The following is a 15,126-nucleotide window of genomic DNA, read 5'->3' as shown; positions in this document are numbered from 1 at the left end:
AAAAATGAAAACCTCCTGTACAAAAATTTTTTTGGGGATTTTGCCATCTTCTGGCGCTAATAACTTTTTTTATACTTTGGTGTACTGAGCTGTGGGTGGTGTCGTTTTTTGCGGATTTTGATAACGTTTACAATATTATCAATTTTAGGACTGTTCGACCTTGTGATCACATTTTATAGAATTTTTTAAATTTTTTTAAATGACAAAAAAAGTGCCATTTTCGACTTTGGGCGCGATTTTCCATTACGGGATTAAACGCAGTGAAAAACCGTTATCATATTTTGATAGATCGGGCATTTTCGGACGCGGTGATACCTGATGTGTTTATGATTTTTACTGTTTATTTATATTTATGTCAGTTCTAGGGAAAGGGGGGTGATTTGAGTTTTTAGGGTTTTTTGTTATAATTTTTTTTTTTAACTTTTTTTTTATTTTTATTTTTAGTAATTTTCAGACTCCCTAGGGTACTTTAACCCTAGGGCAGTGATGGCGAACCTTTTAGCGGCCGAGTGCCCAAACTGCAACCCAATACCCCCCTTATTTATTGTGAGGTGCCAACCAAAAATGAAAGCAGTAACTTATGGCTCTCTGTTCTTCAACAACGTTCAATCATATTGGCCTCCTGAGCACAAGTTGGAAAAATTGCATCATTTTAGCTTCTTTCTAGTGTCCCTCTGTACACAGAGAATCGTAGGGCCCGCAGAAATCCTCCAAAGATAATTCGGCCCTGTCTACTCATTCTCCCTCTTCCTACATTCCCAAGTAGCGAAGTAAGTATCACTTAAATATATGAATGAAAGCAGCATTTTTTAAGTTGCTTGGAACTGCAGGAAGATTCTTTGAGTCCTGTCTAGTGTGCTTGGGTGATGGCCCAGGTGCCCACAGAAAGGGCTCAGAGTGCCACCTCTGGCACCCGTGCCATAGGTTCGCCATCACTGCCCTAGGGGGTCTGCACGATCCTATCATATACTGCCATACTACAGTATGGCAGTATATGGGGATTTTACTACTCATACTTTACAATGTGCTGATAGCACATTGTAATGCATGGGTTAACCCGAAGTAGCCTCGGGTCTTCGCGAGACCCGAGGTTACCATGGCGACGGATCGCCGCTCCCCGATGACGTCACGGGGAGCGGCGATTCTCAAAAAGATGGTGGCGCCTATGCGCCGCCATCCTTTTGAAGCCGCCGGCAGCATTGCCGGCGGCGATCGAGGTGAAAACACCCGCGATCGGTGCTAGCACCGATCGCTGGTGTTACCGGTAAGCCTTTGCTGCAATATGCAGCAAAGACTTACCGGCTATGGAGAGGGCTCAGCGCGTGAGCCCTCTCCATGCACCCGCGGCCGACCCGTGATGTGCTATTACGTCACGGGTCGTGAAAGGGTTAACAGGTAGAAGCCTATGTTATCGATTTTGCTTTCCACTCAAAAGTTACACTTCTGAGGATGGACGTCTTCTCTCACAATCCACGCCCTCAAGAAAATGGGGCAAATGCATTTTTTTTCACCAATTTCACTGTATTTGGAATTATTTTTATCCTGCTTTCCAGTCAATGGCATGAAATATGAAATACTGTCACTATGAATTTTGTTACACAGAAAAACAAGCCCCTTTGCACAACTCTTTACATGGAAAAATAAAAAAAAAGTTCATTTTTTGAAGGTGTAGAGTGAAAAAATGAAAACTCAAAACCCAAAAAGGGCGGCCGTTAATGAATTTAAAGTTTTTTTTGGCAAATTAAAATTTTTAAAGATATCTTTTGCCTGTAGTTATGGAAAAAATGTAAATTTGCCAAAAAAACTTTAAATTCCTTAACGGCCGCCCTTTTTGGGTTTTGAGTTTAAATTTTTCACTTTACACCTTCAAAAAATCCAAATTTTTCAATGAATTGAAAGTATAATGCGTCCCGAGAAAACATTCTCAAAATTCCCTCCATGTGTTAAAGGGTTCGAGAGTTATAACCACTTGTACGAATTGAAAATGAGGCGTGGTCTTTAAAGCCAGAACTGGCTACATAGGCAAGGGTTAAATGGCAATGTAATTTCACTCTTCATAAAGATTCTGTTGTGGCTCTTTATCTGAAGACCAATAATGAATATATGCACCATATAGGTAACATTGGTATCCATAGGTCTCCGCCTGGTAGGTTTACTAGAGGTAGTGTTTTCATGAGGAATGTTCTCTTCATAGCGGCACAAGGCGGCTTCCAGTAAGTAACAGGCATAATTGAATTATTATTTGATGGCGTGCAGAAAGGCTTGATATATAAAGTAATGAATGCAGATTGAATCCGTTCTTTATGGCAGATCCTAGATAGAACATTCTTCTCATTTGAAATTCCATTTTTTTGTTCATTTCCTTTCTTTGCTAAAATAAAAGATAACACAAACACAAAGATTGAATTACTGGGCAATTTCACATGAATTGTATCATGTTACATGGCTAGTAACGTAGAAGTACGGGAGGGCTTGTCGTATCCACTTCCCAGCTCTGCATACATCCAACAATTAATTTAATATGGTTTTGTAGGATAATCTGATTGTGGGGCTGCCTGGGGCCTCCATTATGCATTCTGGCATATTGCATTCTATTTTAATCTTTGAGGAAGATATAAAATTTGCGACAATGTTTTAGAAGCTAATTGAACACAGTCTGTTGGAAATAAAAAAGAACATTATGTTATGACAACCAATTTGGATTCATTATATGAGAGGAAATTGAGAGTGGATATATCGGTGTCCAATTTCTTCATCTTATCTGGCTTACTGGGATGTGGTATGAAATGCATCAGTATTTGGAGAAGTATGAGAATTAGGAAAGTCTTGAGTGTCTAGAGATAGGGGATAAAATCACCTTCTATCATAAACTGCTACACAGAAGCAATGTGTTAGTATTAGTACACACTGTCTTACTATACATCACTATAGAGATGTAGATAAAGTACAACACTTTGAGAGGAGCTTACTATTTGTAAGTAAACCGCCTAATAATTTTTGTCATATAGATGAGTAAACCTATATACACATTTGTCTGAAATTGTATGAAACTATTACTTAGATTTAAACAGCAGTACGAACTCTCTATTTTAATGGGATTTTGAAGACCTTTATCTCACTATAAGTATTACACTATAATTATGTATAATATTCATCTGCTCCATCCACCTTGCATTGGTGCTCCCCACTGCTGTTGCACATACATCTAGTAGACTTGTGTAGTGGCTAAATGCATCCCACTATATATGGACAGTATGATGATCGCATGGGCTTAGACATAGATCCGAGCTAAAACTGACAGCTGAGCACCCTCACACGCTCGAGACAAGTCTTTAACCCTTTTATTGCCAAAGATGTGTCTAGTACAGGGTTGCCCCTTATTGGCCGAAGACTTATCTGTTACATCCTGGCTTCTAGCAGCCATCACTTTGGATTGGTGGCACCTAGAAATACAGTTATGGTGTCATCTTAAGAAGAGTTTCAAATGAAACAAAGATTGTTTTTCTAGCGCCCACAAATGCCTTTTTGAACAAATGGCACAAAAAGTCCTCAAAAACTCCAAATTTGTGACTTTTTTTTTTTTTGTGAATTTAGCTACGCATACATACCACCAAGTCATTTAGAACCTCCCTGGTAGTTGGGTGTTAAAGCAGTCAGACCCCTATCAGTTGAACACCTTTCCACTAGATATATTCAAAACCTCTGAATTTCCAACACGTTTTGGGTTAAAAGAAGAAGCAAGATTAAAGGACTTACTTTTTGTTTTGTTTTTGTAACCACTGTACCTTTCTGCTGCTGTAATTGTGTTTTTGGTATAATAGAAACCACAGGAAACAAACCAATTTTATGCAATTACAAGGACATCCATAAACTTGTACAATCACATGGCTAACTGTGGAATAATGACAGCAAGCAGCAGGTTATGTTTTTGTCCGACTACTTCCCAGCAAAGTAGTTTTTTATCCTTCATTGAGCCAGTAAATAGTGGACGGCAGATTGAGAAATCAATGTTAATTCCATAAGCTTTCGCCAGTTACTACGCCACACTGTGGAGAAATTCCATTGTTAATAGCGTTTAAATAAGGTTTCTTCCAATGTATTGGCCTTGACGGAGATGGTAAATAAATTTCACCCATTGTACTTCTCTTATTATTGTAGTGTACTTCACCTGGATCTTTTATTATTCAAGATTTTTAAGCACATTTCTCAGATGTTTACATTACATGATTTAGAAAGGGGGTTCTGGATAGGTCTAGTTTAGGGAGCTATTAGGGTTCATTCACAAATTGTAAGTTATTTAAGTATATGAAAAATATTAAAAGACTAAAAATACTGATTAAAGCAAGTGATTTTTTTGATTTAATGGTATTGATTTAAGAACAAAAAGACAGTAAGGCAACATTTAGGTGAAGTGAGCAGTCATACAGTAGATCAGAGTAGATTGGACGAAGGCCTGTTGACAACGAGTGGGCTTGTTCTGCCAATCTCACTCTGCATGTGTGGGGGATCGGGGTTGATCCTAGATATGCTGCGCTCAGTTCAGCAGTTGTAGGTGTGGTCTAGAAAATTCTGCACATGCCCAGAGCCAGTTTGTTACAACAGGCCTAAAGATATATTGGATGAACAGGTGACTAGCAATCTGTCAGCGAATTGAAAGTACATGTGCAGAGAAAGTAACAATTACCTTAAACTTGTTCACAATTTCCATAATTCAAAAATTGCTTGTTACTCCTCATTTGTTCCACACTAAAAAGATTATTGATTTTCAAGTGAAGTTGACTGTATATAGATTTGCCTCTCTACTGCCTATTTCTGATCTGTTTCCCCTTTTCCAATGATGCCTTATCACATGAATAGATCAATGGTCAAGAACTTTTCTGTAAGTAAATAAAGTTGATATTATTTTTGATTGCTAATTATATGCGGTTTCTTGGGCTTTGGGGATGGTAATGATCAAGAGATCTGTACAATGTTATGGTAATGTTGAGGTCAGTAATTAGGACTCCAAAATGTGATTAATAAAACACTCCACTAATAGCTTTGAAGGTTGTTTGTAAAAGGGGCTCCCACACACCAGCCATCATCACCCTGTTATCATGGTCAGTCACTCTTCACGGAGAGTGTGGAACTGCCCTAATACAAAGACATGCTGGACATTCTTCTATTGGCTGGAAGGTCATGACTGAGGTCTCCAACCAACACCCATCTTGCTTTGTCTGATGCAAAGCTAATGTGCAATTATGAATACCTTTGTGTAAGGTAATTAAAGACTATGGAAACAATTATGGAAGAAAAATCAAACCCGTTAGGTGCTAGGTAATTGTAGTAAAATAAGTTGCACAGCTTTGTTTTTGTCTTGAGCTTCTGACTGTGGGGTGTTCACTAGCATTGGTCACATGTTCTTGTCCTGCTCTGCACTTGCCCCCCTTCCCTTTCCACACTCCATAGCCACCATGTCTTGTCCCCTTCTGTCTTATACTGATGTACAGAGACTTGTCACAAAACTGTGTCCTTTCTTTACTGGCACTGCTAGACACGGGAGAGAATACTGGCCATTAAATGTCATACACAGAGGAAAAAGCTGCCTTTATGAGATGGGAGGGGTGTCTGAGGGGGGGGGGCATACATATCCTATGCCATTCAATGCTATCATACGGAGCTGTCTGATATGAGATTGGAGGGGAGGAGGCATGGGCGAGAGAGGGGCATACATGAACGGGGATAGAACTGTTTCACACTGAGCTGCCTAATATGAGATTGCAGAACAGGCATGGGGGAAGGAGGGGCTTACTTGAGGGAGGGATTGAACTCACACTGAGCTGTCTCTTGTGAGATGGAAGGGGGGGGGGCAGAGATCACTGGCTGCCGTATCGCTATAGCCGAGGCTTTTACATGGTAATAGAGGGAGGGTGTTGCATATGGATTTTAACAAAAGATCTCTGCTTTGTAAACTCACCCATACAAATTGCCTGGGACAAAAGCTATGACGGTTTTACCACATCCCTATTGGTAAACTTATTTTGGCCTCACCATACACAACACTAGGCAGTATAAAAAATAAAGTTGGTTAAGGTGCAAATAGCCTTGAATGGCGGGCAGCTAATGGTCATAAATACAGTATAGTACAGAGGTAAGGAGCTGCCGCTATCACCTTTCTTCCAACATTACAACCAGTAACTGCTGCCTAACTGGAGCTGCTGGAGCCAGCATCAGGCTGGCATAATAAAGATTAGATATGTATTTATTTGTTATTTTACAGTATGCTATGATAATCCTGGTTAAACTACTAACATAGAAACCACAAACCTGTTGGTTTGAAGGCTGGGCCATCCATGTTGGAATATATGATTGATGGAAGCTGTAAAGCTCATGACCTCTGAAACCACACGTATGCTTGCTGTACAAATTTTTTTTTGTGTCCACCTTGAAATGAGCAATAACATGCTGTCCTGTATGAAAATCAAATAATATAAAGCAGGCGATCCTCTGACGGAGACCTTTTAGAATGAGTTGTTGAAGGAGAACACATTGTAGGCTCTCAAGTAGAAAATTTTACTTTCAAATGAGTTGTTTGATCAGACCATGGACTTCAGCTTAAATATATTTTCCAGGGAAGTTGTGAAGAAAGGTAGCACACTGATGTATGCATAGGCTATAGCATGGGGATGGTGCTCATGATTTTTATCTTGTTACAGGGAAGTCTCAAGAGCAGCAGACAGATCTCGCCACAGGAATTCATCCATGAACTCAAATCGGGCGCTACAGATGAAAGGCTGGTCTCCTACTTAGACTCCCTCCGTGTATCTCTGACCAGCAATCCTGTCAGGTACTGTCTATGAATTAACCAGAAGTGGTTTTATTTTACATTGTTTGAATGTTAACAGCCTAGACATAAATCTAAGTGGCAGATTTATGGAACGTGTTGTAATGTAAGACTTCACTGCACCAGGTTTATCGCTGTGTCTGATGCGGGATGATACATCTGGTATAGTGCAAGTCTAGTTTCAGCCTGAATGCTGGCCACTACTCTGGCATATTAGCATTATTTTTTGGCGTGAGGCTATGCCCTCTTTTCATACACCACACCACCTTTGTTGTTCCAGTAGTAAAATACCTGAAAACTGTCCAAAACCCTTGATAAATATGTTGCAGGCAGTTTTTTGGTACAAACTACAACAGGGTTTTACTATGAACACGTACAGACAGAAAAGGGGCATATTTATCAGTGACCTACATCATAGCCAAGTCCATTTCTACAAGGTCTACATTAAAAAGGTTAAATCAAGATGTTATTACAAGAGGAAACAGATGACAGGAGGCGTAAATTATGTATATTTTGGTTCTCTAAGGGCTCATTAACATGAACATAATGGGAACAGATATGCAGCCACACCATACCGGTCCCCATTGACATCTTTGGCACCCAGTCACTGTGCGGCAAGCACACGTTGTCTCAGCGCACAGTGACCGTGCATGGCAAAATATAGGAACAGCAACGGTTGGCTGACAGCTCTCCAACCTCACCCTACATATGGATACTCGGCTCACTTGAGTGTGCGTGTGTTCTCAATGTTAAATCCATTTATTTTTCACCTTGTATCCGCAGTTGAGTATAGTTTGCTCACTCCTCTACACATGAAAACCAGTGTGCTTAACTCTTACATGTATAAGCAATTCAAGGGTTCATGCAATTCAGGTTCATGCTGCTCAAGGTTCACATAAAATTTTGAAACCTCCTTATTCCATTGTTGTCCGTTATATTTTTATGATATTTTATCTACTGTATAAACTGCCGAGTGTTAGGGTTTTCAATTTATGCAAAGATTTTTGGAATCTACTTTATCATCCGATAAAGAAGCCTAAATCTGGAATGGGAAAGTTTTGCTTCTTCACCAAGAATTTCAAAAATTTCTTTTAAGCACAGGAATAGTATCAATCTTGGTGTTCTTAGGCCGTGTTCAGACCTCTGTTATGATCTTCCGTCACAGAAACGATGGTAATGAAAGTTTAAGAGATTTGTTAAAATGTGTATTGATTTTGCTGGACCCATAATGGCTTCTTCCAGGAACCGTTTGCATCACTTCCGTTTGTGCGTCCATTAGTTGAGCAGAAAATTAAGCTGGAGCGCTATTTTGCACAGGAGTGGTGCAAACTGAAAATAACGGAAGCCATTAAAATTCTTATCTTTTGGGGTACCCTAGCTTATCATAGTCAGATTTCCTTGAACTATTTTATATTTTTTTTTTCTCCTTTTATTTCATTAAATAATATTTTAAAGTATTATTTTAGCCCTGATTTAGCAGTAATTCCAGTGCATCTGTTCCTCCTGAATTGGGAAACATTCATTCCCGTAGATGTGCTAAGTCACATTATCCTAATTGCATCTTGCATATCTGAATGCTTGACATTTAATATGTCGATTTTAGCTGAATGAATCCATTGAAATTCCTGTGTGGAAGCCGTCAAATTATCAAGAATTCTGATTAACATTGCGCCTAGAGCTGTACATTTATTAATACTCTGTGTGACTGGGAATTGCTCTACACATTTTTCCCAGTCACCTATAGGCATTTGTCATTTTCCAATGGTGAACAGAGATTGCTGCTGATTATTGTATTATGGTTTCTTTTTTTAACATGACGTGGTTCCTTTGTGGAAAGTAGATTACTGGTACTGTGCGCTAAAGCTTAGGAGTGTGCATGGATGCTTTTTCACTGCGTCACATACATGCATGTTATATATGTTGATTTGCAAAAAAAGCTTGGTGGTCTTGCCCTGATAGCTTCATTCTGAAAATCTAATTCTAAGTATTGATTCCCCCCTTCCGCCCAAATAAATTTTTAGCTCTGTGCTTATGGGAACGATAAATGATGCTCATACCTAGTATAAACTCGGGGCCTGAAGCTGTAAGCCATGGTGCATCACTAGTCCCTATTCTCTTCTCTTGAAGTGTGCCTTCTATGTACTACATAGAGGCAGCTGCTTTGGTATGATGGGCACCAACCATCAGACATGGGTGGACCTTTAATCTGCTACCACCAATATATTGGTATCCAAGAGATGGATTCTAATTGTTAGCGGTTGCTGTGAATTGGCATATGGGTCGTACTACAAACAATTTTTTAACATAGGGTAGGTTAACAAAGATTATAAACTAGCGAGTTTCCGAAATTGTAATCTGTCAAGTTCTCTGGAAGGGTCTTTAAGCCTGAGTCAAAGCTGTATCAGGATTTCGGCTGGATACTTATTACAGAGAGGAGGGTCTCTGGAGCAGTACAGTGCAGAGAGTAGAAAGCTCTTCAGGCTGAAAAACCTTTCTAGAGCCCTTGCAAAGTGCTTGTTTAAAAGCACAATTTTCACAGTCCTTTTACTCCGATGCTGCTACCAAACAGCTTTGTTAGTCCAATCTATTGACAGATTCCCTTTAACTTAAAGGAATCTCCCTGTTTAAGCATAACTGTCCCAAGGAGCCGCCTAATGATAAATCTCCACCCTAAGGGGAGATTTATCAAAGGTTTTGCTGGGCTTTTTTGTGTGGCTGCGCGCACACCATACAGCTGCCCTAGCCACCTAAAGGGACGTGTATCCTCGCCTGTGTGAAAGCAGCCTAAGAGAGACATAATTGAACTCGTGTTCTTCCTCTATGGCAGGGGCTATATAGTCCTTCTCAAGTGATGGCTGGCATTCAGTGTATTTACAGTACCCACTCTCATTACAGTGCAGGGGCAGTTACAACACATAGCCAATGATGTAGAGAAAACTTTTCAGAGTATACATGTAAAGGATTTGTTGCTTGGATGTATGTAACATTGTGTTTGATTAAAAACTTTATCCACCTGTTTAATGCTGATTCTGCTGCGGTGCACTGCTGTCAAGGTCAGTGGATCATATGCTGTTTGTGCAGATTTCACCACTTAGGTCATTCATTGTTTCAGTGGGGACCTGTTAGGGATGGCACAACGCAAACTGCAATTGTGAACATTTATGGAAATTAAGGCTTATAGTTTCTCAAACACGAAAACAAATTGCTGCTACAATGAAGTAGTCAGACATCCCCTTTAACTGCAGTCCAAGTTTGTAACTGGCATCATATGTGAGCATTTTTGCAGCTCAGTTGAAGACATGTTTGTATAAGGTTTTGCTTACTTTGAGTAGAATTGGTTTGCCACAACGGTGAAAATAGTGTATTGATTGGCAAAGTTTTATTGCTGGAAGGATGTTGTGAAGTGCCTTGCAGACAGTTTAATGTCTTATGAGCTACATAGTTACTGGAAACCCTGAAATCATTTGGTGCATCACTTTTACAACTTTGGGAGGCTGTGCTTACTTGGAGTCGGCTTTATTTGCTCTCTCTATAGTCTTCACATACTGGCTGTGAGATAATAGGCAGCCGTAATGGTTATTTATTGATAACAAATAAACACGAGAATATAAAAGAGAACGCAACTGCATTTAGTCTCCGGCGCATAAAAGGAATAATTTGTTTAACGCATTGTTGTTGACAGCATGACTTGGAAATGATTGTCTTATTTACTTTAATGTACTGTTCACTAGGAAATTGCTGCCATTGTTTCTCTCTAGGTGCTTTGTATTTGACTGAAGAGATTGCAGCATCTTTATGTGTAACCATGTGTGGAAGACGGTACAGGTAGCAGATATTTTATAAGCCAGTTATTTGATCTCGTACAGTACTTTGTGTGACCTATTTATTGGTTTATTTTAAGTGACTTGAACTAAAAGACTTTGACTTGATGACATTTTGTGTTTGTAAAGTTTAGCTGATTTAGGCTGTCCTTCAGGATCTCCCAGAGCAGATGAGGGTAGGTTCTGAGCATGTCCTGATAAGAGGCTAGAGACTTACCGTAGTTACACATCAGATGAGAAACACATTCTACATTGCTCTTTGTCAACCTCACCCCTTGGGTCTTTAAGAATCACACTTTCTAGGAGCTAGATACCTCAGATTCCAAGGTCTGGTAGACTCCCTGGCATGTTGGTGAAAGAAAACGAAAAAGAAACGGTTACCTAAAGTATATATAGTCTGTGGTAAACAATAATGGTATCACTTCTGTTTAGAGGGAACCTGCCACTAAAGACAGGTTGCAGATGCCCATCTCACCTGCAGTGCAAATAAACCTTTCTGCCATCTCTAAGCCTTTGCATTACAATATAATTGTGTGTTATAACTTGCCTTGCATTGTGACAGAATCCTCTGTGTAGTCCCTGGTGTTGGAATTGGTTTGGGTGTATTTATAAAAACAAAACATGTGACTTGGGAGCTGAGGAGTGAGCAGCACAGGCAAGTCAGGTGGTGTTTTTTCTTTTTTTAAATGCATCCAAACCAAAGCCAACCCCTGGGACTACAAAGAAGATTGTGTCAGGATGCAAAGTAAGTTATAACACACAATTGTAATGCAAGTGCTTAGAGACAGAAATACATATTTACAGGTGTGAGGGGCTTCTGTAACCTGTCTTAATTGAAAATGAAGTCCCTGGTGACAGGTTTCCTTTAAGTACCTTAGGTGTTAGTATATGGAATCTTTGACTATGCCCTGACTCGCCTCATCTTTCCTTGCTCTTTTTTTTTGCGTGATCCCGTTAGGAGGAAGAGAAGGTCGAGGACTGGCGCCAGTCCTCGACCTTCTCTTCATCCTAACGGGATCACGCATATTTTTCACCTCGACGAAGTGGTCACCTGGGTCCACTCGAGACGAGGCAACAAGGTGGACAGGCTGCCAACAACACCATCCTAATTTCAAAGCTCCCGCTCACCTGGGATCAGGTGAGAGTCTTTTTTATCATCTTATACATCTCCTCTGATTCACTGTAACGATATTGCACTAGGGTTGCGCCTTTTCTTTGTGCTTGCTCCCCAGTGGTACGGTACATGTGGTGAATTTCCCTGTACCACCGCCATCCAGGTCTCCATATCTTTTTTTTTTTTTGCTATTTTGACATATATTTTTTTCAAAACATTGTGAATATTAAAAATATGTTATAAAAATATGAAAAAAAAGACGTCAACCAAATTATTTAAAGGATAAGTTGGCCTAATCTGTATAAATGTCAGAAACGTGATAAACTCATTTTCAATGTTTACTTGTTTCTACATCACGTCAGAGCTTACCTTGGTGTCGCCCCAGACCACCGTGTGTATAGCCTCCCATTATCCGCTGCTCTAAAACCATGATCTGTATTTGTAGATTTTTTTTTTTAATTTTTTTTTGTGGCTCATTTAGCAAGTTGTGATACACCCTCTTTACCCTTCTGTGAGTGCATTCGTTGTAAAGTAATGCTGTACACTGCGATAAGCTGCCGCACACCACTACATACTGTCTCCATGGCTCATTAATATTGCCCTGCTTATGAGAGCTGATAACCAGCCAGTGACAGCCCGGTCACCTGCTAATATTCATTACAGCGCAGCGTCTCATCTGGGTTACTGCGTCGAGACATGGCTCCTCCGCTTACATGTATACTGCTAATTTCACAGGTTAAATATATAACTGCAAATATATAGTTACTTGTGGTTTTACTTTTCAATATGTTCTAATATGCTCATAAATCTTATGGTTGTCTGCTCTTTATTCATGGAAAAACGACTGCATCAATCACCTCATAGGGCACAAAGGTATATGCCTTACCCGCTGTATGTACTGTGGCTTCATATTATTGAATGATAGCCTTCAATAATTCCAAATATGATATTCAGGGCACTCCATAGCAAAGTGCCTGGAAAGTAGGTAATGCAATACTAAAGACCTTTGCAGCTCTCTTTTTCCTTTATCTTTGCGGGTTATTTTACATCTACATATAATGGAAAAGTAGCATGGCAGTACAAATGCATTGAACGTCATATAACACATAAAGAATAACAGTTGCTATCATGGCATTGTTAGGAGGTAGGTACACGTGTAACACATAGCAGATCCGGTTACAGGTTATGAGATAACACCAGTGTATGTGACTTATGTGCTTGTAGAGCCCACTCTCCCCCAGCTACTGGAGGATTAGACTGAGTTCTCTAGTCACTGCATCAACTTGGTTTTGTATGAAGCATCACAGTACAGCCGCAGTAAAGCATCCCCACAATCTCATCATGAAGCGACAGCCTCCCCAATTTGGCAAACCGGCAACTATAGCCTATTACTGCAATCAATCAAGAGTTTTACTCGCTGACTGTGAGTAAGAATCTTTGTTATTGGCACAAAGCAGCAGTCATTCAAATGTAGTAAGAAGCTACGGCTCAATGTCCGGTTATACCAAAAATTAGTAACAACAGGAATAGTCATGCCAAGATTTTACTTCCACTAAGAAGCCACAGTTTCGTTGTAGGTAAGTATCTCGTTGCAAATCTCAGTGTGGAATAAAGAAGAAAAGAAAAGGATAAAATATAAGAGCTAGTAGATGCGCATCCGCGACTCTCAAGTTCCCTGATTGTGCTTGATGAGATAGAGAAGATCCATAATGCAAATGGGCCAAATACTGAAATCCTGTATTTATTATACTTACAAGATTAAAGGTCAAACTGCGCTTTGTATCATTAAAGGGGTTTTCCCATGAAAGAAAATTCTCAAATTTTAATACTCTGGTGATGTTAACACAATAAAGATCATTTTTAAGCCGTTACTTTACAGTTTTACTCAGTTTTCTTTCTGTTGTAGCTCCTAGCTCTCAGTGATGGTCAGTGTTATATTCCAGGGTGTGGGCGTGGACTCTCTAAGCTGACACATTGGGGCAGACTTACTTACCCGGTCCGTTCGCAATCCAGTGTCGCGTTCTCTGCAGTGGATTCGGGTCCAGCCGGGATTCACTAAGGTAGTTCCTCTGCCGTCCACCAGGCGGCATTGCAGCGCTGAAAAGCATCGTTCCGCACTGGAATTTACCAGGCCGGACCAAGTGAAGGTAAGCGTGTCCCAAGTGGCACTTTTTTTGTTTTAAATGCGGCGGTTTTTCCGAATCCGTCGGGTTTTCGCTCGGCCACGCCCCCCATTTCCGTCGCGTGCATGCCAGCGCCGATGCAACAATATCCGATCGCGTGCGCCAAAATCCCGGGGCAATACAGGGAAAGTCGGCGCAAATCGGAAACATTCGGGTAACACGTCGGGAAAACGCGAATCGGGCCCTTAGTAAATGACCCCCATTATGATCCTTCTGGTGCAATGAGATATTGTGTGCTGGCAATGTGGTTAGATTATCAGGGTACAGGTTTATATACACTTTCATTCAGGTTCTGAACATTTGTACTAGTATCTGACACATAGAAAGAGAGATGAGCCAGATCATTCAGTAGATGATGAGATCCATGAGATGACTATTGCACACAATGACACCTGTAGCTTGTAGCTTCTTTCTCTTCATGCTGTGTACGTTCTGGCAGGAAGTCTGTGCAGCCTCAGGCAAGATGGCTGCCGACCCTTTAGCTAAAGGGTTGTGTCTAGGGACAACTTTCTACACCAGGACTGATAGAGACAGGTTGGACTTACCGGTATATCTGTGAAATGCTGTATTTTCGTTAATAGCAGTGAATTAGAGAATGTGTTATTTTGTTATCTTTAGTATTGTTAAGAAACTTGTCTTTGTGGGAATACTCCTTTAAAATGAAGGCAGAAACTCTTTCTGCCTGATCTAAAGTCTTCTTCCAGGGCTTGTCCACCAGATAGTATACACTTCCTTTTATATTATCACAATTACACAATAAAATAATACAATCCATGAATATATATCTTATAAAATATACTCAAAACATGGTCTCTCTACCATCATTATTACAAGTTTTTAACACTTTTTAAAATTATGTGCAGCCTATCACTATAACCGCTTTATTTTTTTCAAAATTACTACTAGAATTGTCCATTTTGGTCTTAAATTCACCAACCTCCAATCATTAGTTTCTGTTGCGTTGTGCTATCCAATCAGATTTCAAGGCAGCACTCTTACCATACTGACTGGAGATCTTCTTAAGGGGAAGTCTGATGTGTACTCATTTACTTGAGACTTTTGCTTTGCTTTCAAAGTATGAGTGTCTATGTCTTGTACAAGTGTTATTGAGACCTCTATTAGAATATATACATAAATGACTCACTCCATGTCTAGCCATCCATGTGAATATATTGCACTTCTCGG

The 15,126-nt window shown here is 40.0% G+C and overlaps 1 protein-coding gene across 3 annotated transcripts in view; it reads left to right on the top strand.

The window, feature by feature from the left end:
- Positions 1-15,126, top strand: part of DIAPH3 (diaphanous related formin 3) — a 403,620-nt gene that overhangs the window by 73,259 nt on the left and 315,235 nt on the right. For all 3 annotated transcript variants that reach the window (XM_072135306.1, XM_072135307.1, XM_072135305.1), the window contains one exon: positions 6,696-6,826. In XM_072135306.1, the coding sequence (XP_071991407.1) occupies positions 6,696-6,826 (131 nt within the window). The remainder of the gene's footprint in view (positions 1-6,695; positions 6,827-15,126) is intronic.

The sequence above is a fragment of the Engystomops pustulosus genome, chromosome 2 (assembly GCF_040894005.1).
Source record: "Engystomops pustulosus chromosome 2, aEngPut4.maternal, whole genome shotgun sequence".
In the NCBI taxonomy this organism is placed as follows: Eukaryota; Metazoa; Chordata; class Amphibia; order Anura; family Leptodactylidae; genus Engystomops; species Engystomops pustulosus.
Note: the sequence above shows the minus strand (reverse complement) of the source record. Positions and strands in the feature narration are given on the sequence as shown.